The following is a 25407-nucleotide window of genomic DNA, read 5'->3' on the forward strand; positions in this document are numbered from 1 at the left end:
CCATTCAAAAGAATACAAAATAGTCGAACGGCTTAAGGGTAGTTAACTGTCTTTCAGATAATACTTCATTCTGCTTGAGTCGTCGTTAAAGCGAAAGTTGAATTTTCCGAAAATCCCAAATCGATACGTCTAGACATTGAGGAAGTTTTAATGTGGATGTGATTTGTGTAAAAGGTTGGTTTTACGCTCTTTTTGTCACCACACTACTGCCGACAACTAACTATGCAACAGGATACGGTACTTTCTAATAAGAAGTTTTCACTAAAAGGTCGGAAATGCAATAGAAATATCTGAAAAAATACTGAACCACAAGGGAGATAACGTAAGTGAATATTATTTTATATGCACTGAAATGGGTAACAATATTCTTTTAAAGACACCAGGTCGATTTTAAATATGATTGATTGCGTTACTATTTAACCTAAAGCCGCATTTATGTATGTGAATAACATAAAAAAAGATCAGATACGAAACGAAACTCTAAAAACATTTAAAGCTGCACTCTCACAGATAAACCATTTTTACAACTTTTTTGATTTTTTCTTTTGGAAAGAGCAAGTTTTCGCGTAAATATCTGCAAACCAATGATAAAAGATTGCTGACAATGAGATATTAATGATAATCCACCTATATTTATCCTTGTTTGTAGCTTTGGCTGATTCCGACCAGTATTTTATAATTGGATATATAGATATGTATTTCTTAACTATATGGCTAAGTATTTAAGTAGTAGTAGAAGTAGAAGTAGCAGTAGCAGCAGCAGCAGCGGCAGGAACAGCAGCAGTAGAAGTAGTAACAGCAGCAACAAAACAAATATTGCTTCTTCGAAGGGGGCATATTGCTTTGCACATGTCGGTCGGTCCGTTGGTAGACCAAGGCTTGTCCGAGGTCACAGAGATCTTCAATGGTAACAGGTACTAAAGCTTGTCCGAGTGAAAAATAAAAAATGCCTAGACCTATTGTTATCAAACTTGATTTGAATGTTGGGCCTGACCAGTAGATGATCCCTATTGATTTTAGGGGTCATCGGTTCAAAGGTCAAGGTCACAGTGACCTTGAATGATAAAAGGTTGTCCGAGTGATAACTCGACAATACCTGCCACCAAGGCCTTCAATTTTGACTTGGAGGTTTGGCCTGACCAGTAGATGACCCCTATTGATTTTAGTGATCATCGGGTTAAAGGTCAAAGTCACAGTGACCTTGAAGGCAAACTCAACTACTCCTGGACCTATGGTCATCAAACTTGACATGAAGGCTGAGCCTGACCAGTAGATGTCCCCTATTGATTTAATGTGGCATCGGGTCAAACCTCAATGTCACAGTGACCTTGAATTATTAAAGGTTGTCCGAGTGATAACTCGACAATGCCTACACCCATGGCCTTCAAACTTGACTTGGCGGTTGGGCCTGACCAGTAGATGACCCCTATTGATTTTAGGGGTCATCGGGTTAAAGTTCAAGGTCACAGTGACCTTGAAGGCAAAATCAACTATTCCTGAACTTGTGGTCATCAAACTTGACATGGAGGCTGGGCCTGACCAGTAGATGACCCCTATTGATTTTAGGAGTCATCGGGTTAAAGCTCAAGGTCATCGTGACCTTGAACACAGAAAGCTTGTCTGTGTGATAACCTAACAATGCCTGCACCCATGGCCCTCAACTTTAACATTTAGGTTTTGGGTGACCAGCTGATCCATCCTTTGGATTTTAAGGTCATAGAATAAAAGGTTATGGTCACAACTCATATTCATCATTCAACTTTCTTTGTATTTACATATTCCTTTCTGCTAAGGCCATCATTAAAAAAATGTTGGTTTGCGGTGCTCCGACCGACTCACCGAAATTAGCCCCGACCCTATTTTTTTATCGCTACCGCTGCCGTTTCGTTTTTTTTTTGGTCCCATTTTGTTTCTTTATGCCAGTTTCGTGTTTGGTCCTTTGATGCTCTACAGACCAACCGCGTTGTACTGCCAATCTGCAAACCCTGCATGGGAGACCCATTATTAAAGAAAGAATTAAAGTGTATCTATGTATCTGAAAAATAATAAAATGGTTCTGTTGTTGAATTCTCGTTGCTGTTAAAAATAAAAAGTTTAAAATATGCATGCCCCTTACTGGACTGGAGTCATATAGATTTGCCTATCTCGTCTGTAAAAAAAAATAAAAAAAAAAAAAAAAAAAAAAACCTACCTACCTACCCATCCCAAAAATTGTGGGTAGGAGCACCGCAAACCAACATTTTTTTAATCATGGCCTAAGAGGATACATTTTTATCTGCAAATATCAGTCATCATCTGAACCTGATTAAAATCAGCTGTCATTTTCATTCAAATGTCTAAATAATCCTGACAACATGGCGCTCAGGGGGACGGGGGGCATAATGTTTGACAAATGTTCGGTGTTCGGGTGTTTGACAATTTGAGATACAGGCTTTAACGCCCCAGGTCTAGACTTCGTTTCTCTAATGTTGATATTGGTCTTGATGGTGACGGGCGTCTAGACCCTAGGTGTACAAACCGTGATTAAGCTCCGAGCTTAATTCTAGTTACCTTCGGTAAGGTAACAAATACTGTATCGTGACTCAATTACATGCAGCTAATTAAAACATAAATCAATCTGACGCGAGAGGAACTGTTATGTTTATTTACTCGTTTACTTCTATTTCAACAATTATAAATGCGATACATAAATGACATGCGCGCGCACTAGCTGCGACCGGTTGCTTGCTTTAAAAGTTTATATTTAATAATGTTTATTATTTAATATGAATTAGACAACTAATTAACTTGATAAATATTTACTACTCTGTATATTAATAACTAATGCTTAATTAATACTCTTAATGACATTTCGGAATATGGATGCCAGCAGAAAGATTGGTTAAAGAAATAAAGTTCATTATTATGGTTTTGAAGATTCAAAATGTCGCGGTCATTAAACTTAGCAACTGGTACAGAGACTGATGCGCTCAAACTAATATACTGATTGAATGCTGGCAAGTATGCTAGCGTGCTGGTAACCAATCAAAAGCCTACTTTCAGAATCCAGCAATACTGGGAAAACTGAATGTGTGCTTTGGTCAGCGCCAGCATTCCTAAAATAGAACAACAGACAAGTGAAAGTGATAAAACAAAATGTTGCAAGAAGCAAGCTTAATTCATATAATTTAAGGCGCATATATGCAACAATAATTCACAGGCGATAATAATGTTAAACACATGGAAATACAGATATCAAGAGTGCTAGACTTCCATCAGCCTTCCGCACAATGAGATTACAAGTAGTACGCAACAATATAAGAAATATACTGCGTAAACACTTTAAATAAAGTATGTCTATTATTTAATAAAGACATAAACTAACAATTAATGACAGTTAAAACAATTCACTAAACTCTGGTCAGTAAAACAACATAAATACTCATCTACTGAAATCAGTGCGCTGTAACCAGCAGTTAAAAATGGCGGAAGCTGTCAAAATAATAGACATTCGCCAGCATTGCGATTGAAATTCTGGCTTAGTGAAACAATTTATGCAAGGAATAATAGACCAGTTCAATAACAAGAAGTGTGCCCTACGATTTACATATGGAAAACTGCAGTGAATAGTAATGTACAATGAAAGTTAAGCCAATGATTGTATAAGTGTATGATTTCGAACAACCATTATTCGGATAGCTGGCTATCACAATATGTATTTCTTAACTATATGGCTAAGTATTTAAGTAGTAGTAGTAGTAGGAGTATCAGTAGCAGTAGCAGCAGCAGCAGTAGCAGTAGCAGTAGAGTAGTAGTAGTAGTAGAAGTAAAAGAGGAAGATCAGCAGCAGAAGTATTAGCAGCAGCAACAGCAGCAGCAGCAGCAGCAGCAGTAGCAGTAGCAGTAGCAGTAGCAGTAGTAGTAGTAGTAGTAGTAGTAGTAGTAGTAGTAGTAGCAGCAGTAGCAGAAATAGTAGGAGGAGGAGAAGGAGCAATAGTAGGAGCAGTAGAAGCAGCAGTAGTAGCAGAAGCAGAGCAGTAGTAGAATCAGTATCAGTAGAGGCAGCAGCAGTAGCAGTAGCAGAAGCAGTAGCAGTAGAAGTAGCAGTAGCAATAGAAGTTATACCAACAGCAATAGCTGCAGCACTACCAGCTGTACTACTAAGACTTGAGGCACAAGTCTTCAAAGATCAAACATGTTGATCTTATATATTTATTTTAACTACAATATAATTCACCAGTCAATTGTAATCACGCCCTCGGTCCGGGGATAGCGGGGGAAATTGGCCGTATATTTTCCTTCCAGGTGGCCTCGCAGTGGCGAGTGAATGCGGTGGTTTTTCAAACAATAGCGGTGAATGGGCCCTTACGTAGGATGGGGCATTTGGCGGGGATTTTAACAGCAGTTTGTCTCCGCAGGGCGGGAATTTTACCTAAGATCGGCTGGACCGAAAGTCAAAGTCCCCGCTATTCCCCGAACCGGAGGGGGGGGGGGCATGGTTACAATTGAGTGGTACATTACATTGTCGTATCTGTTCGGTAACTTTTCTATAGACAAGATCGTAGGGAATCACTAACTATCGGTGGAGTCAATATTTAAACAAAAAAGGAAACACTTCTTCTAATGAATAATGACCGGGGTCGGGATTATTTGTATGTTAAACAATGATTCAATGGTATTGAAACAATGCAAGTTGAACACAAAACGAAGCAATTTATTTTAATTAAAACATTTGCTAAAGAACAGATCCCAAACAGTTATACGAAAATGCTTTTAAAGTCGGAATGTGTTCATTTGGTGAAGAAAAATTAAAGTGAATTTAACATTCGAAAATTCCGTTTGTATTTGCCATTCTTGTATACGCATTCATACAAATCTAATATGTTTTACAGTGATTAAAAACCTATTAAAATGAATAATTTAAAGTGTGTTTGTTTTTTATCAAATGAAACGCAAATAATCTGATATTATAAAATCTATACGCTTATTATAGCATACCCAAATATAATTTTACTCTTAAAACGGCCAGATTCATTGAAAAATGCAGTAAAGGTTACATGGGTCAGTTACATTCCAAATAAAATGGTTGTTTAAGCATACCATTTTCATTAAACATCTGTTATATGTTTAAAACATTTTAATGTTACACATTGAAAAACGATTTTATATATAAGTTTATATTAATCATTACTTTTCAATAATTATTATAAAAAACTTAATACTTCTTCACATCTTTCTGGCCAAAAGTTAATATATTCATCCAAATCTCATTCATTTAATCTGCTTACCCAAACCGCAATATTTTTCAAGCAGTGATAACATGGTTTTACACAGTCATGGTTTAGAATTTGACTTCAGATTATAGGTCAATCAGGTGTAATGTGTAGCGGAAATTGACTCTCGTGTAGAAATCAAAAGTGGTAAATTTCGCCGCTATTTCTTGGCATGCATTTTTTTCTGAAAAGTATACCATCGATATGTATATATTATTGTGTCAAGTGCTCAAGTCAACCCAATGTTTTTATGATACATTTTAAATCAGAAATATAAAGAGGATAATTGTTTGTTTCAGCGTTAAATCGCAATATATTTTACCGAGTTAGCACTAAAACATTGACACAGTAAAATAGCATATGTAATTCACTAATAAATCACTATAAATATTGTTACGAAAAACTACAGAAACAAGCTCAGTAGCCAAAAGTTTAAATATAAACCACCGAAAAGCATGTAATAAATTCAATAAAATGGCGTATTAAATTCATATCCGGAGTACAGAAATGCAAATATATTTCTTTGAATAGCTTCAATCGTCACAAAGTCACAAGACATTGTTGATAGGACAGTGTTGCTTATTTTGACATAGAAATATATTCATTTAATATAAAGATAGTTTCGTAAAACTGCAAATGTTTTTTAATTGAAAATCTGATAAAATATTGCTTTCTTAAAATTTGCTCAACTCATAATAACACTTACACATGTTGTATCTGATGTATATAGTGTTGTGACGGCTGTCACGGTAAATAGTGGTATGTAACCTCAACCGACAGCGACAAGGATAGTCGTATTATGCCGGAGAGATAGGGCGCGTTTTAGTACCGCCATTTTGTAGATAAATGGGCTTTTAGCCTAGTGTAGAGTATACTTAGTATATAGGTGAATTAAAGCGTGTGATTTATGTATATAAGTTAATGATGTAGATATAAAATTACATTAATATTATGATTTCTAAACATTGAACCTCAAAACTAAATAAAAAATGATTTTTTTTAATATTTAATGTTTTGGTCCTTCACTGCAGTGTGAAGAGCTTTAAAATAAACCCCTCCACCAAATGGACTGTTTCGTTTTCGCACGGTAACATACCCTAACCATTATATGTAAACTGGTTTTTTTGGCTTGTGTCTCTATTTGATTTCCTGTCCCTACAAAAACAAGTTTAAATTGATATTTACAACTGACTAGTTCACTTATAGATCACTCTTTTCTTGATGATCGAAAGTAAGCCATTAAGCAGTTTATTTATGGAAAACTGTAACAATTTTCTTTAAAGAAAAAATGAAGAAAAACTTGATATATAAAAACTTTTATATATTATACACATATATGTAGCATTTTGTTTGTGCTGTTTTGTGTTGTTGTTTCATGTTTCTGGTATGTGGTTGTTTGTTTTTGTGTTCAATGTAATTGGTGTTGACCCTGTGTCTGAACTTGTTTCTGTAATTTTTCATATTAATATTGGAAGATAAATTGTTACAATTTTGTTTTGTATTGGTACATAAGTAGTTGATCTTCATTAATATATGTATGTATGTATTTTTTGTCTGTGCTATAAGGTATAATGATTTTTCGTATCAGAATGGCGGCTGCAGTGACGCCGGGGTCGGTGGATGGAACCCAGAATGAGCAGTACTACCTGCGCCTTCATCTTCTTCTTATGAAGGCTGGCGAGGTTCTCAGGGCAAAATTCGACTCCATTATTAGCCCAAATGACCTGCTGAATGAACTGAGAAATCACAAACGCGTGATTGATAAATTGCAGAAAGATGGTGTAATTTCTAGGGAGCAATATCGTCTGCTCAATCCTAATCCAGACTCACAAAGGTTTGACGTTAGTCTGCTGATTGTTCTGCTCAGAAACATCTGCAACTTGCAACCAAACAATTCTATTTGGAAAGAGAATGACAACAACAAAATAACAAACACCATATCTCCTGTCATTTCAAACATCGTTCGGATAAGGAATCTCCGTAACAAGGTACACATTTAAATTACAACGGCCTTTCTACATTTATAAATAATAATGTTCAATTTTACAATTTTCTTTTAAGTGATTTAAAATATTTGTTTTAGATATTATCAAATATGAATGCGGTCCACCTTTAATTACTGTCAATGAACAGTTACTGTCAATGAACAGTTTCAATCAGACCAAAATTTATGTTTGTAACTTAGTTTGGGCTCCTGCTGTACGTTCAACCATACCTTTGCAAAGATGCATGTTCACTTGAAAAGTTAATGCATGTTTATTTAAATGGGATTCTTATTTATCCATGGGATGTGTTTGTTTGCACCGCCGAAAGGTCGCCAATAATATGTTTACATACGCTTTTTCATGATGTGAACTTTCAGATGCAACATAAGGAAATTGCTTATCTTGAACAAAAAGAGTTCCAAAAGAACTGGAGTTTGCTGGAAAATGTAAGTTTTACATGTGATCTTTATATGTTTGTGTCCCTACTTAATTGTCATTGTCACCCAGAAGTTTTGTTGACGTTGTCATTTTTAGCTATACTGGCCAAAGGCCAGAAGAGCTTATGCGACGGTAATGTGTACGTAGTATGTGCGTCCGTGAGTCTGTGCGTCTGTAAACAATTTCTTGTAAACAATTTCTTGTTAACACGATACAGTGTTCAGTTTTGATTGTATCTCGATGAAACTTGTACAGTATTTAGATATTAGAGCTTGGTTCCTTTCGAAAACCAGCCATATCCGCCTATGCATGCCTAGATTATGGGCCTTCAAAGTTTTAAATTAAAAAAAACTTATTTTTATTGAATTGTTTGTGAATGTTTGTTCAAATTGATCAATGTCGTCCTCGGATGCCCTTGACTTTGACCTTCTGACCAACTTTTTAAAAAAATTAAAACTACAGAATTTTTTACCATGAGTACAGTTTTGAAAGCATTTTTTTGTCAGATGACTTTTACTTGGCACATATTAAAATAGTTCATGCAACTAATCTGCTTACAATTCTTTCTGGGCTCAGATGTTGAACGTGCAACGTTTTCCGGTAACCCAAACACAAAATGTGAACAATATGTCTGTTGCATTTTACCCATACATACATGCTCTGGATTAAAAATGACCACAAGAGCCATGCCAGTAGAGCATAGGCCCTTTTGGGCCTCTTGTTGTTGTATGTGTTGTTTTCTTGTTGTTGCGAATTTTCTTCCTTTTTTGGAGGGCGGAGAATGAATGTGGGTATTGAATAATTGACAAAGTTGAAAGTAATGAGCTTTCGTCTTGAGAGTGTTACAAGTTGTCTGTTTCAAGGTCAAATGCTTTTTGTCAGCATGCGTACGTTGATATTAACGGCTGGTTCGTGAATGTATGAATAAATATAACCTAAGGGATGATATGGTAACTCATTTACTTTCTATACTATTAAAGGTACTGAAACATTTTTATTTACAAGCGTAAAGCAAATGGTCTTACCTCTATATTAACAACTAGGCGATGGTAACACTTGGCCAGTCATGTGGGCTGAATGGCGTTAAAGCTGATATCGCCGAGCTGATGACAAAGACCCTCGACCTTGTGACGCCCGAAATGAAAAGCCTCCGGGGTATAATTGTTTTAGCACCTTTTGACATGATCTAATTTTTTAAAACCAATATGCCTATCACATTTTCTACTTCATTAAGAGTTGTCAGTTTAAAAAATATACTTATTGGAATATTTTGGCAATCTGATGGCATTTTACGTGTCAGTAAAAGTACATATCCTAAAAGAAAATTTACTTAATAGGTACATATATATAAAATTTATTATTTTCACAGAGACAACGTTATGGTTCCTCGAGGAGAGCTGTGGTGATGAATTCTACGTGGAAACAGCCCGTTTTCAAGACGCTATTCGTTTGCTAAAAGAGAAGCATTTCATCGTGCTAACTGGCCATCCCGGTGAGGGGAAAACTGCCATGGCAGCCAGGCTGGCCCTGGCAGAAGGTACAAAGCCGGAAAACTGCCTAAACCTTCAGCATGCACGAGACTGGAGAAAAATTGATTGGTCATTAAAGCTTTTTAATACGGTCATTGTGGACGATATCTTTGGAGGCGGTGCACTTAATCAGAAACTTCTTTCTGATTGGGCTCGTTATCTGCCTGAAATGGAAAGAGCTGCGAAGCAGAAACGTTTGAGAATTATAATAACCACCAGGCACTACATTAAAGAGGAAGCTTTGGAAGAGAACGAAATGGACAAGCTCACAATGTTTGAAGACAACGACTTTCGGTCCAGCCAAGCCCGGGCAACTCCGAACTGCTCGTGAAACCCCCGCCAAATGCCCCCACACCAAAGGGACTCTAGGTAAGGCCCATTCCCCCGCTAAATTTGGCGGGAAAACAAAACCACCGCATTCACCCGACACTGCGGGGCCACCTGGAAGGTAAAAACACGGTCCATTTCCCCGGCTTTCCCCGGTATACCCCCGGACCTGGGGGCCGTGGTTACAATTGACTGGTGCATAATTACTGTTTTGACCCGGCTATATCACGTTGATGTGTCATCCGTTTTGAACAGAGTCAAAGATGCCTTCGACGCTATTACAACGAGTGCTAAAGACCACAGGTGTCTGACACATTGTTTGACTCTAAAATGTTGATTAATATCATTTTGGGTACATATAATGAGATAAACAACACATCTTAAGATATGTTATGCCGCTGATATCACCTGAGCGCTTGCCATGTAGGAAATTTTAAGGTGGATTTAATTTGAAAACTAATACGGTAGTTCCTAAAATTGTGGTGTTTGTCATTTTGTGATTTTTCGAAATGGAATTGTATTCACTATACACAGAAGTATGAAATCACGTAATTAGTTCTGTGTGTAGTGCAGTTTACACGGAAACGATTTGATGATTGGAATTTGCTGTACAGTTTCCATCTTCAGAAAAAAAAACGAGAATGGGACATTGCATTATCCATGTTTGTCTAAAGACAATTAAGTCATACCAACATATCGCATACCATTTTAAATGAAATTGACTCCTCTTTTCATGTCACCTATTAACAAATGGATTGTTTCTATGTTGACATATGAATAGAACTTGACTCTAACGTGAAATCCGGTTTGAATTTGAGTCACCTACCTTGTTTCGTTCTTGTATATCAAAGGCATCACATATATTCAGATGTGTTGTTTATCTCATTATATGTACCCAAAATGATGGTTTATTCGCTACAAAGGGAAATAACTCTAATCGCCTGTACTAGTGCATTCGTAGACTTTTGACATTTTTCGTATCATTTCGTAAAAAACAACAAGGGAGCGCCATCTGCCTGTCTGTTTCGTCAAAACATCTTATGACAAAATTCGAATGCAGCCAGGCAAGAAAGAAGAATATATGTTTACACACAAGACATGAAAGAACAAACGTTGCAATGATGAAAAACACATTTCAGATGTACAATTGACAAACCACAGTATGCACGATGCAACCATCTATACGCGATAAATGGCAACCACAGTTAACAGAGGCATGCATTGTTCAACAAAGGAATGATACCATCAGGCAACAAGCAATAAGCAGAATGGAACGTACAATGTTAACAGGCGGAATGGAGAAGTCATAAGACAAACTACAAAAAATGTTATCAAGCATAATGCATGTTTTGCGTCAATACCCTTCCATATTTGTAACAGACTGTACAAATTGCTATGACCTCTCGCTCTACAGGCGGACACTCTACCGCGTCGCTATAAAAGCTAGCTCTATAGCGAGACAGTATAAGTGCCGCTATATACACATCGAATACCCGGTTACACATTCCCGCTCCATTTTGAAATTCGTCCTCGAATTTTGGAGACAAATGTATAGTGGTAAATATCCCCGCCTGTCACGCGGGAGACCAGGGTTCGATTCCCCGTCGGGGAGCCATTTGTAGTGTGTGTGTACAAAGACGAAACCACTTAACTTCGGAGTTCGAATATTTGTTGACGTTGTCCAATGAAACGTAAAACATATAATAAAACATATAAAAGTACATGCCAATCATATTATTAATAACACAAAATACAAAGGCAATGGACAGTGATCGGTAAATATATCAAGGGAGACTTCGCGGTTAAATACATAAAACATTCTAAGAACTATGAGTAATAAACTTACCAGGCACGTCTAAATAATGATTATATATGGAAGAATACTTCAGCTCAAAGATAAGAGCGAATATTAAATAAGTTAAATATTTCAGCTCAAAGATAATAGCGAATATAGTAACAACTGTTACAATTGCAATCTTGACTTGCGTCGATGATGATTCAGAACGAATGATATATGTGTATATGTTAATTAGGGCGTGTGCAATGAAGCGGGGAAAAGGGGAAAAGGCATTATGAACCAATCAATCACTCTTATAAATTTAGACAAACTCGCATAACCAGTATTCACGCTCTGACGCACTCGGACATAGACGGACATTGACGAGCATTGACTAACAGTAACGCAAAGAGGACAATAACCACGTAGCACAACACTAAACACGACGATACACAAACAACACCAAACAATATACGATATAGAACCATACCAAACACACAAACTGATAAAATACTGAAATATGCACCTTGCTACATATATGTGGTATTTTCTTTTAAACAAGTTGAAAGCGTGGTCCGCGTAATGCCGAAGTCGTCTGCAATTTGCTTTTTTGTATTATCATTTCGATAAAAAAAGTAGGAATGTTATTGAAAATAGTGTTGATTTCTTTTTTTCTTTATAGTTTACTTCACTATTTCTGTATCAAATTAATGTTAATATAGAGTTAATGTTTCTGTTAATTAATTCAGGAAGAGAGATGTTGAAGAATCTAGTTACCAAGCTACATACAACGGCAAACGAGTTGAATTGCATTTTTTATTTATTTAGTTATTTAGTTATTTATGCAACATGTTCGTGTTGATATATGTGTATCTTATACAGTATACTGAATTAAATCTATGTATCAATTTCGTCTCTGCTGTACACATTCATAACATTTGTAAGTTAGACCACAGCCAAGCGCCGTTGTTAGTATTATTATATCGTTGCCATTTATAAGAATACAACATAGTCGTATGGCATAAGTGTAGTTAACTATGTTTCAGTTAATACTTCATTCTGCTTGAGCTGTCTCCTTTCGAAAGTTCAATTTTCCGAAAATCCCAAATCGACATGTCTAGACATTGAGGACGTTTCAATGTGAATGTGATACGTTCAAACAAAAAGGTTGGTTTAACGCTCTTTTTGTCATCACACTACTGCCGACATCTTACTATGCAACAGGATACGGTACTTGTTAATAAGAAGTTTTCACTAAAAGGTCAGAAATGTAATAGAAATATCTGAAAAGAATACTGAACCACAAGGGAGAAATCGTAAGTGAATATTATTTACTAACAAACAAACAAACAAACAGTTTATTTGCTAGAAGGCCACCAGCCCATGCAAACATCACACAATACATACATGAAAACTACTTGTGCAAATTAGTGAGCATGGATAGAATAATATTATCTGTCAAAACATAGAAAAAGTACATTTTGATACAATGGCATTGATAACTTATATATAATACGATATACTAACAGTCAAAACTTTTAACAAGTATGTAATGTTTATTCCTGGAAAAGTGAATTTCTCTTTTCAAAAGCTGAGTATAAATAGTGAGCAGTTTTTTTCACAACATTTTCAATATTACAAGACATCAATATGTTAAACTTAATTATATTTGGGTTCTCATAATATTTTCTTTCTATATATTCTTGTCTAATAGTATTATATAAAGGACACACCAAAAGAAAATGATATTCTGTCTCTACAACATCTTTACAATGAGGACAAAACCTTAACTGTCTTTCAACATTCGTATAACGGCCACGTTCAATTGCTAGCGTATGAGCTGAAGCTCGAAAACGAGCATATACGTTCCGAAATTTCCTAACACAAAGAAAATTTACATACGCTTCAGTCTCAAAATTGGTTTTAAAGCCGATATAAGCTTGCAATTTGGCACTATTTATACAACTGCTACGCCATGACTGAACATATTGATCTTTAAGGCGTTGTAAGTATGTTGCCATAAAGCATTTTTTATTGGTAATACACTGGGCTTCCCAAACATAACCAAAGCCATTTGAAAATAAATGTTTTCTTAAGTGGGTTACCCAATTCACATAACCAACAGTATCCAAAGATTTCAACATCGCATAACATTTTGACACATATCTATGTTTTGGCATACTTAAAATTTTTAACCAATAGCATATAACACGCTTACAAGAAAAAATATACAACGGGAATCGACCACAGTCTCCTAAAATTGGAGCATTACATGTAAATAGAGGTACAGAAAGAAACCTTTTACATGCATAATTGTGCACTCTTTCGACACTTTCATGTCTATGTAATCCCCAAATTTCGGACCCGTACAGTAATATAGGTACAACTTTTGCGTCAACAATTTTGAAATAACTATGTTTCTGTAAAGGCATTAAATCATACATGGAATTTAATAATGATACAAGAACCCGTTTGCCTTTAATGGCCATGCTGTCGGCCATTTTATTCAGTGACAGAGTAGAAGTAAAATGGACCCCAACATAGTTAAAACCGTTTACACATTCAATTTTTTCATTGTTATAATACCAATGTTCGTATCTAGAAAGACAACCGCCATTTTTAAAAACAACAATCTTTGTTTTGTTAACATTAACAGTTAGTTTCCAATTTTCACAATATTCATATAACAGGTTAAGTTGCGATTGTAGACCTACAATAGTATCAGACATAAGTGCTACATCATCAGCAAATAAAATCATGAATATTTCAATAATATCAGGGGAAAGCTGTATTCCGCGTACTCCATTTTGATGTAGAAAGTCATACAATTCATTAATAAACAGACTAAATAAAATAGGACTTAAATTACAACCTTGACGCAATCCTAGAGGGCAATTTATACTCTCACTAACTTCATAACCATTTTTGATTCGACTTTTAACAGACACATATATAGCTTTTATTGCATTGAATAGTTTACCTTTAATTCCGCGATTAAGCAATGACATATATAACTTACTACGGTTAACATAATCAAACGCCTTTTTAAAATCGACAAAGGCAACATACAATTTACCACGTTTTTTACATAGGTATTTCGATATAACAGCATTTAAAATAAATGCATTATCCATTGTCGAATAATTTGCTCTAAAACCTGCCTGTGATTCAGTTATTTTGTTAAACGCGTCACAATAAAAAGTCAAGCGCTTGTTCAAAATGTAAATGTATATTTTACTAAATACGTCAATTAAGGATATTCCCCTATAGTTATCAGGAACATCTCTAGCTCCTTTCTTGTGTATGGGTATCATCAGTGTTGATGTCCATTGTTCAGGAAAGTCGCCTGATGAGTATATACGATTGAAAAATCTACGTACATATGATACTATATGATTAATACTGTGTTTAAAGTGGTTTGCAGTTAGTATGCCCGCTGTAGCCTTATTAGATTTTAACGATCTGATGGCATCAAATATATCATCGTCTGTAATTTCCATGTTCAATATTGATGATTCGACATCACTCTCTATGTCTAATTGTACGGTTGTTCCTGTTAATTCTACGTCCGGCAATTCTGGATTAAACAACTCGTTAAAATGATTAAACCACTGTTCTGTGGAAATTTGTGATTTATAAGTACTATTACTTTGTGTTAAGTCTTTAAGTGTTTTCCAAAAGTCGCTTTGACTTTTTGAAACATCGACCAGTTTTTGCACACATAATTCATTGTAAGATCTTGTTTTGGTTTTACATGTATTTTTATATCGCTTTTTCGCTGTTAAATAATTATTGAGATCATGTAAATTTTTTGATTCCCGAAAACGACGCAGATTTATCGAGACTTTCGTTTTCAAAGTTTTACATTCCTTATCAAACCACTTTTTATTATTATTATTATTCTTACGTCTTAATGGCATCATCTTTCTCGCATTAATGCTACACTCAAGTAACTTATATTCTAATTTATTGATGATATCGGTAATGGGACAACTTTCATTAATGATCATATTGTCAATATCTTCAAAGTTTTCTACATTGATATTTTCATCAAGTTTTCTTTGAAATAATACAATGTTATTGTCTGAAAATGTATAATGCGGTTTAGGGGTTGGCACGATATTATCGACATTTTTATTGTTAGCTATGCCCTGGTTACAATATTCTTTTAAAGACACCAGGTCGATTACAAATAGATTGATAACGATACTTACGTTATACTATTTTACCTAAAGTAATTATGCTGCATAATTGCCGCATTTATGTATGTAAATAACATTACATTTGATAAAAAAAAGTCATACTTTGTCCCTATATTTATCATAAATCTAGTTTCTATCTCGATAATGATGCTGATAAACCGCCTCTATTTATCATTGTTTGTAGCTTTGTCTGATTCCAATCGTGCCTTTTAATAGTTGTGGTATTTACTGATAAATGGCGGAATGTATGTGAGAGTCATGCCTCGATTTAAAGGGTCTTCCACAGCACAAATTTATTCATTTTTATGATGATTTTTTCATGAAGAAGAAGTTGTCCAAATTTTACGAACAATATACCTGGCACTTGCAGAATATGCAGAATGTTCCAGGCAGTGGTTTTGTGCTATAATTTTAAGGTTTAATCCATATTTCTAGTGTGCATGTTTATTAGCTTTTAAACGCTCTGTCTCAATTTGTTTAGTTCAATTCTTGTCGAACATAAAACAAATATTGCTGTAGCATTTTATAATTGAATATAGATATGTATTTCTTAAGTTAGTAGCAGTTAGTAGTAGTCAGTAGTCAGTAGTCAGTAGTGAGTAGTATTAGTAGTAGCAGTGGCAGGAGTAATTGTCATCACGCCCCCGGGCCAGGGGTACAACGGGGATAGCGTTGGAAATGGGCCGTGTTTTAAAACAGATCGCAAACAGTTATACGTAAATGCTTTTAAAGTCCTCGGCATGTGTTCATGATGTTAAGAAAAATTAAAGAAAATTTAACATTCGAAAATTCCGTTTGTATTTGCCATTCTTGTATACGCATACATACAAATCTAATATGTTTTACAGTGATTAAAAAACCTATTAAAATGAATAATTTAAAGTTTGTTTGTTTTTTATCAAATGAAACGCAATGAATCTGATATTATAATATCTATACGCTTAGTATACAGTGTGTGTATACCACGTGATAAATTACGTCACAAATGCTACGTCGGAAGGCAATATTTTGCTTCGATTGGAGACTTTAAACAATGATAACTTTTCATTTTCTTTACCATTTTAAATGAAATTTAGCACAGTCTATGCTGCTTACGGAGCCCCGCCTTCGGTCTTTAACCAAATTTTGATTGAGGGTTTAGTTTCTTATAACACTTCAACAAACCTTTTCATGATACTGCCGTCTGATGGAGCGCTGTAAATACATTGTTTTGGAAACAGGTTTGTCGAAATGTTTGATGAAACTAAACACATTATCAAACTCCGGTTATAAAACAAAGGTGGGGCTCTTTAAGCGGCATAGACTGGCCTTTGTTTCATTTAAAATGTTGTAGTAAGCGAAAAGTTATCTTTGATTTAAGTCTTTATTTTAAGCTAAATATTGCCTTCCGACGTAGCATATATGACGTAATTTATCACGTGGTATACACATACTAGTATAACATACACAAATATAATTTTACTCATAAAACGGCCAGATTCATTGAAAAATGCAGTATAGGTTTCATGGGTCAGTTACATTCCAAATAAAATGGTTGTTTAAGCATACCATTTTCATTAAATATTTGTTATATTTTTTAAACATTTTAATGTTACACATTGGATAACGATTTTATTTATCAATGTATACTAATCATTACTTTTCAATAATTATTATAAAACACTTAATACTTCTTCACATCTTTCCGGCCAAAAGTTAATATATTCATCCAAATCTCATTCATTTAATCTGCTTACCGAAACCACAATCTTTTCAAGCAGTGATTACATGGTTTTACACGTGGTTAAGAATTTGACCTCAGATTATAGGTCAATCAGGGGTAATGTGTACCGGAAATTGACTCTCGTGTAGAAATCAAAAGAGGTAAATTTCGCCGCTATTTCTTGGCATGCATTTTTTGTGAAAAGTATATCATCGATATGTATATATTATTTCAGTCAAGTGCTCCAGACAACCCAATGTTTTTTTTATGATACCTTTTAAATCAGAAATATATAGAGGATAATTGTTTCAGTGTTACCTCGCAATACATTTCACCGAGTGAGCACCGAAACAGTGAAATAGCATGTGTGATTCATTGATAAATCACTAAAAATATAAACTACAGAAACAAACTCAGTAGCCAAAAGTTTAAATATAAGCCACCGAAAGCCTGTAAAATGGTGCCTTAAATTCATATCCGGGTTACAGAAATGCAGATATAATTCTTAAAATAGCTTCAATCGTCACAAAGCCACAAGGCATTGTTGATTAGAAAGCTTTTTTGACATCGTGACAAATTCATTTTATACAAAGATATTTCCGTTAAACTGCAAATGCTTTTTAATTGAAAATCTGATCAAATCTTTTTTTCTTTAAATTTGCTCAACTCATAATAACACTTAAACATGTTGTATCTGATGTATATAGTATGATTTCTAAACATTGAACCTCAATACTAAATAAAAAATGATTTTTTTAAACATTTAAACGTTAAATGTTTTGATCCTTCACTGCAGTGTGAAGGGCTTTAAAATAAACCCTTCCACCAAATGGACTGAAATTTCGTTTTCGCACTGTAACATGCTCCAACCATTAAATGTAAAATGTGATTGTTGCCTTGTGTCTCTTTTTGATTGCCTATCCCTATAAAACAAGTTTAAACTGATAATTTACAACTGACTAAATGGTTTAATGGTTCAGTAATAGATCACTCTTTTCTTGACGTTCGAAAGTAACTCATTTAGAAATGTATTTATGGAAAACTGTAACAATTTTCGGTTAAGTGTATGTATGTAGTGTTTTGTTTGTGCTGTTTTGTGTTGTTGTTCAATGTTCCTGTTTGTAATTGTTTGTTTTTGTGTTCTATGTCATTGGCGCTGACCCTGTGTCATTAAACGGTGTTTGTGTTTAAACTTTCGACCCGGACTTGTTTCTGTAATTTTTCATATAAATATTGAAGATGAATTATTACAATTTTGTTTTGTTTTGGTACATTAGAAATTGATCATCATTAGTATATCTATGTATGTAGTTTTTGTCTGTGCTATAAGGTATAGTGATTTTAAGTTTCAGAATGTCGACTGCAGTGTCGCCGGGGTCGGTGGATGGAACCGAGAATGAGCAGTACTACCTGCGCCTTCATCTTCTTATTATCAAGGCTGGCGAGGTTCTCAGGGCAAAATTCGACTCTATTGTTAACCCAAATAACCTGCTCAATGAACTGAGAAATCACAAATGCGTAATTAATAAATTGCAGAAAGATGGTGTAATTTCTAGGGACCAATATCGTCTGCTCAATCCTAATCCAGACTCACAAAGGTTTGACGTTGGTCTGCTGATTGTTCTGCTCAAAAACATCTGCAACTTGCAACCAAACAATCCTATTTGGAAAGAGAATGACAGCAGCAAAATAACGAACACCGTGCCTCCTATCATTGCAAACATAGTGCCGATAAGGAATCTTCGTAACGAGGTATACATTTTAATTACTACGGCCTACGTTTGTAATTATGTTCATTTTTACAATTTTATTTTAATTGATATAAAATATTTGTTTTAGATGTTATGAATGCAGCCCACCTTTGAGTACTGTCAATGAACAGTTTAAATCAGACCGAAACTTCTGTTTGTAACTTAGATAGGCCCCATTCTGTACGTTTATACAGTCCTTTGGACATATACATGTTCATGTAATTCATGTTTATTTAAATGGGATTCTTATTTATCCATTGGTAGTGTTTGTCAGCACCGCTGAAAAGTCGCAAATAATATTGTAACACGTTTTTTCATGATGTCAATTTTCAGATGCAGCAAAAGGATATTGCTTATCTTGAACGAATGGAGTTCGAAATGAACTGGAGTTTGCTGGAAAATGTAAGTTGTGCATGTGGTCTTTATATGTTTTTGTCTCTAGTTAATTGTCGTTAAGGCCGTTGTCTAGTATCTCAAAACAGGGTTTATTTTTGAATGTTCGTCTACATGGCTTGTCTCTGAAGTTTTCATTGTATTATTTTAAATGGTCAACGTCATTATTACATTGTTTTGTGTTGATTGTCAACCTGTTGTCAAGTAGGAAATTTTGTTGACGTTGACATTTGTTGTTGTTGTTGTTTTCTTGTTGTTGTGTATTTTCCTTTCTCTTATTTTTTTTGGGTGGGTATGGAACAATTTAGCAAGGTTGACAGGAATTAACATTCGTTATGAGAGTGTAATATGTTGTCAGTTTCAAGGTCAAATGCTCTTTGTCAACATTTGTACGTTGATATTAACGGCTTGTTCGTGAATGTATGAATAAATATAGTCATGCAGACTCAATTACTTTTTTAACTTTTATAAGTACTAAAACATACCTATATGTTTACAACTAGGCGATGGTAACACTTGGCCAGTCATGTGGGCTGAATGACGTGGAGGCTGATATCGCCGAGCTGATGACAAAGACCCTCGACGTTGTGACGCCTGAAATGAAAAGCCTCCGGGGTATAATGATTTTTAGTACCTAATAACATGATCTATATTTCTAAGGACTTTTTAAAACCAACATGCCTATTTACATTTTTACTTCATTAAGAGTTGTCAGTTTGAAAATATAAACATTAAAATCTTTGGCAATCTGGTGGCATTTTACAAGCCAGCAGAAATATGTATTTTAAAAACAATCTACTAAACAAGTGTCTATACAAAACATTTATCATTTTCACAGAGATAACGTTATGGTTCCTTGAGGAGAGCTGTGATGATGAATTCTACGTGGAAACAGCCCGTTTTCAAGACGCCATTCATTTGCTAAAAGAGAAGCATTTCATCGTGCTAACTGGTCATCCAGGTGAGGGGAAAACTGCCATGGCAGCCAAGCTGGCCCTAGCTGAAGGCACGAAGCCGGAAAACTGCCTTAAACTTCAACATGCACGAGACTGGAGAAAAATTGATTGGTCATTAAAGCTGTTTAATACAGTGATTGTAGACGATATGTTTGGAGGAGATGTACTCGACCAAAATCTTATTGCTGATTGGAAACTGTACCTGCCTGAAATGGAGAGAGCTGCACTGCAGAATCGTTTGAGAATCATAATAACCACAAGGCACTACATTAAAGAGGAGGCTTTGGAGGAAATGGACAAGCTCACAATGTTTGATGACAAGGATGGATACGTTTTGCTCTTGTCGTCAAAGATGCATTTGTCGTTTGACGAAAAGAAAGACATTCTAATGTCAAGGGCAAAGAAAAACAAATCTGAGGACATGATTGACACCTACCGTATTAGATACGAGGACTGTGTGAGGAAGGCAGAGGGAGTGATGAACTTGAAAGAGGGTCAAAGAGAAGACCTTGTGTTTGGGTTTCCGCAGTGTGCAACCTTGTTCGTTCGAAGTGAAGCGTTGATCAAGCTGGGCTCTGTTTTCTTCAGCAAACCGGAAATACACTTCAAAACATATATTGACCAGTTGTACAAAGGCAAGGATGAAGAGCAGTTCCATAAGTTCTTGGCTTTGGTTACTGTCTGGGCAGAACAAAATATGAAAATGAAGGAACTTGATTTACAAAATGCCAGCAAAGTGTCCGACCATGTGAAACATGTTGCAAAATGTTTTGGAGTTAAGGTTAATCACCTATTCGTTGAAACTTTAAAATCTTCTCTGAAAAGCCATGTTCATGACCTGTTATTGTTGATCGATCATTCTGGAGAGTACACCTTCAGTCACAATGTAAACGGGGACATGGTTGGTGTAGTCCTTGGAAGTCACAAACTCCTGGAATGCATTGCGTTATGCCCGAGAGACTTCCTGATGGAACGCGTTACAATCGCACCAGCCAGAGAGGACGAGCTTCGTGTTGTAGTGCCAAAGAAACACTATGATGCTCTGTGTAAAAAGTTTGCAAAAATGATTGGTCGAAAAAACTGCAATCTTGTGGCAAAGGAGCCGCCACTTGACGAATTCCAACAGCTTCAGCGTAAAGGTCCTCGCCCTAACACCGTTGATGTACTCAATGACATTGACTTTGGTATACTGAAACACAGCGCATTTAAAGACGAAGGTTTCGTGAAACAGTTCATCAGGTACATCCGTGAAAAGTATCTCAATCAGAATCTTTTTACTGTTCCTGTAATGAAAATGACAGGCTACTTCCTCGACTACGGCATCAAAATGCCAGAAATGGTGATGTATCTTCCGGGTTATACGCTATACAGTGGGCTGAGTGTGTTGGCGAAAGAATTGATTGAGCAAGAAGTTTTTCCAAAGGACCAAGTCGATCCACTACTCCTGGCAACACATTCCGGTGATATTGGCATGATGAAGTTACTTCTAAGCCATGGAGCGAAAGTTTCGGGAGACACAATCTATGTAGCCATGCATAAAAGAGGAAACATGTTTGAACCAAACAAGGTTCTCGATACAATAGTTGAATACCAAGATATAGATATCAATGACAAAGGAAACGCCGTTAATGGGAATTATCCGTTGATTGTTGCAGCCAGAAAGGGCTTTACTTATGCAGTAAAATGTCTGTTGCAGCATGGCGCTGATCCGTCCGTGAAAAATGATAAGAACCTGACGGCACTGCACAAGGCAGTCATCTATAAACATGCCCATATTATCCGACTTCTCATTGACTATAATTCGCCATTGGACGAGAAGGGTGGAAAATTTAAGAGGTCGCCTCTTCATATCGCCGCTGATCTTGGTTTAGGTGAAATCGTCGAAAGAATTCTGAGCAAAGGTGCAAACGTAAAGATCAAAGATCATCGTGGTCATTATCCGATATTTCTGGCAGCCATCAGAGGTCATTTGGAAACAGTCAGGGTCCTTTTGAAGCATGACAAAAGTCAGGATAGTCTGAGAATTGCATCCTATGGCAAGAAATCGTTTATCAAAGGCATGTCACTATTTCATGTCGCTGTTTGGAAGAACGACAGGAAGCTTATCCAGCTGCTCATCGATGAGAGGGCGAATCCTGACGTAATGGACTTCTTCGGTCAAACCCCGTTGTTCTATGCTATTAATACGGGCAAGAAGACTGCGACGCGCATGCTGTTGCAGTATGCAGACAAATCAAAACCTCAAAAACAGGGATTTACGCCATTGCATGCTGCTATTCACAAGGGAAATATCAAACTTGTAGCCAAACTTGCTGCAGAAGTGGACGTTAATGCATTTGACATGTACGGTCGGACACCTCTTCATGTTGCATGCGAAAAAGGAAATGTAAACGCAGTAAATCTATTGCTAAACAAATACAATGCAGATCCACTTATGATCACGAAACGAGGAGACACAGTTTTCCATATCTTGAGACGAATTAAAGGAAACAAAAGTCACGAGGATCATTGCAACCGCCGTTTGATTGAGATGCTTTTACTTAAAGCTCATCCAGCAATATTTGAACGTGTAAAATGTATGTCGAACAAAAAGGGAGTGATCATTACAGACCTTGTTAAACTTGCCTCGAAGGACCAGAATACTATCAAAGTTTTGACGAAAGCGATAAAGTCCGACTTTGACGAGATAAGCGATGACGATGATGATGACGCGGGGGCTAAAGCTTCCTCTAAAAGAGTCGAAGGTGCACAGAGCACCAATTTTGGAAGTGAAAACTACTCAGATGAAGATGATGATGACGAAGGCGATTCTGAATATGGGATGGATTTTGGAGCATATGATGATCTTTTCGATAACGATGACGATGACGATTTCATGGACTATGACATGTTCTAAATTACTTAAAAACATATTTTTCTCAGATACGTATTGAGACACATATTTAGTTTTAGCAGTCGTTTGCAAAATGGTATTGAATCAAATATGCAAGATGAATCAGGCTTAACGGTTATTGTGAATAAATTATATTTAGAAGAATTAATCCTATCTGTTTTAATTGCTGTGACAGTGTCTTGAAATGATTTTACACAACTTTTAAAATCACAAAGATTATATTTTGGTTAACATCATCTTGCGTGGTTCAATAGTAGACACGTATAGATAAAATGTCGTAAACTATTTTAGTCGTAAACTATTTTAGTTGATTCATAGGCTTTGCAAAATGTTAGTTTTGACCGTGAAATACATATGTTGTGTTTACTTCGCTTAAACTTAATATAAATGCTGTTTTAAATGTCAATAATCGTGTAATTCTTCGACATTATTATTTGTACTTGTTTTTGTTATTAACTGTACCCATAATAGACTGTGATTAGTTGTGTGAATTAGGGAAACAAATTTTGGAGTTTATATCGGTCGTGTATACAAGTTCCTAGGAAATAGGAACATTATGTTCACATTCACGAATAAACAGTATATAATTATGTGATGCTACATTTCATTGGTTTTAATGGGGGGAAAAAGCAGAAATAACATTTAATTGTAAATTGTAGCGCACTGACCATTTTATTGTTTTTGTTTTTTTTCTTTACAAAATCTACTGTAGTAATTGACATGTATAAAAGGGAAAAATGTATAATTGCTGATATCGAAGATAACAATGGTGCTTTTGATGACTTTATTATTGTATGGTTTTATATTGAATACTACCAATATATAAATATGTTTGAAATTTGTAAATTTATTTACCTTTTCAAATATTAACGAGAATAGAAAACTGGCGATGTATGTTTTTAAAGCTATAGATGTAAGGAAAAAATATATTAATTGTTACGGATAAATATTGACAATATCTCCTCACGCTTTTGTTTGTTTTGTAGTTTTGTATGTGTAGTTTAATATGTTAAGTTAAAATGGTTAAATTCTTATTATGTAACTTAACTTGATATTGTAAGACTACTGACTATGGCATATCACATATATGTTTTACTGCTTGGGTACGCATGGGCATATTGCCTAATGTTTTTGAAATAAACTCTTAACTCTGTATAATAATACCTTAATTTACTTTGTTTACTTACTTACACACAGCTGCATTATTGTGGCACATACATGCGTTTGGCAGCACCCGTTCTCTATTGACACAACTCTTGTTCACCTCGATTATTTTCAGTGCTCGACTGCATTATTTCACTTCCTTATAATCGACCAACTACATGTCATGAGAAGGCCTGCTATTCCTGGTTACAGTGAAACTGCGTTCCCTCAAACAAGCGGTCGTTTGAGAACCGGCGTTCCCTCGAGGTCGGAGCTTGGTCCCGAATTTTATTCCTTCTATTTTCATATAAAATATACCCACGCTGCATCGAAACCTAATTATGTCGAGCAATATCCTCGATCCCAAGTACACAAATCGTGCACAAAACCTTATGGCTCCCTTGAGGACATCATTTCACACTTTTTCCCGAACGCGTGTTCCAAAATAAACAAACAATTGCCAGGTGTTAACATTTTCGCATGTTGTAAAAATTGCAATGACAGTGAAAGGCAATTTGATAAGGTGTAAAAAACCGTTTTTCACTGTTAACGCATGACCGATATTAGTTGATATGGGCATTTGAGATGATAATTATGAGAAGTTAACGCTTGAGATGTGGTCAGAAGGTTCTTTGAATTCACTGCCGATGCTGACCGTGATCTTCAGAGGCTCTGTACGCTGTCACGTCATATTACGACTGAAGAGTTTCGAGAAACCGACAAGATGCGCCAATCAACAATCCTTGATTTAGCGAAACTTAAATCTGACTAATGCCACAATATGTACTGTCATTCAAATGTTGCTTGTTACGAAAATGTGCTTTTTTTGTTAAAATAAACATTTCTATTTATTCAATTATTGTTTTTTCTTTTGCGTTTTACATTTAGTTCACGTCAACCTTTGAACATATTAGCGATTTCCACAACGCAACACATAATCGGTGTCTTAGTAAACAGTCTGTTTGACGACTTTAAACTTAAAATACACTGAAAGATATTTCATATAAACTGGAAAATTGAAAATCGGGTCGTTCGAAACATCGGTTCCCTCGAGGTTTT

The 25407-nt window shown here is 35.6% G+C and overlaps 1 protein-coding gene across 1 annotated transcript; it reads left to right on the forward strand.

Moving 5' to 3' along the window:
• Window positions 1-94: 94 nt before the first annotated feature.
• Window positions 95-24368, forward strand: LOC128229769 (uncharacterized). Its single transcript, XM_052941588.1, has 5 exons — window positions 95-322; window positions 6841-7240; window positions 7615-7683; window positions 19860-19971; window positions 20195-24368. The coding sequence occupies exons 2-5, from the start codon at window positions 6842-6844 to the stop codon at window positions 23206-23208; spliced, it is 3594 nt and encodes a 1197-aa protein (XP_052797548.1). The 5' UTR covers window positions 95-322; window position 6841; the 3' UTR covers window positions 23209-24368.
• Window positions 24369-25407: the final 1039 nt, after the last annotated feature.

The sequence above is a fragment of the Mya arenaria genome, chromosome 4 (genome assembly GCF_026914265.1).
Source record: "Mya arenaria isolate MELC-2E11 chromosome 4, ASM2691426v1".
NCBI lineage: Eukaryota > Metazoa > Mollusca > Bivalvia > Myida > Myidae > Mya > Mya arenaria.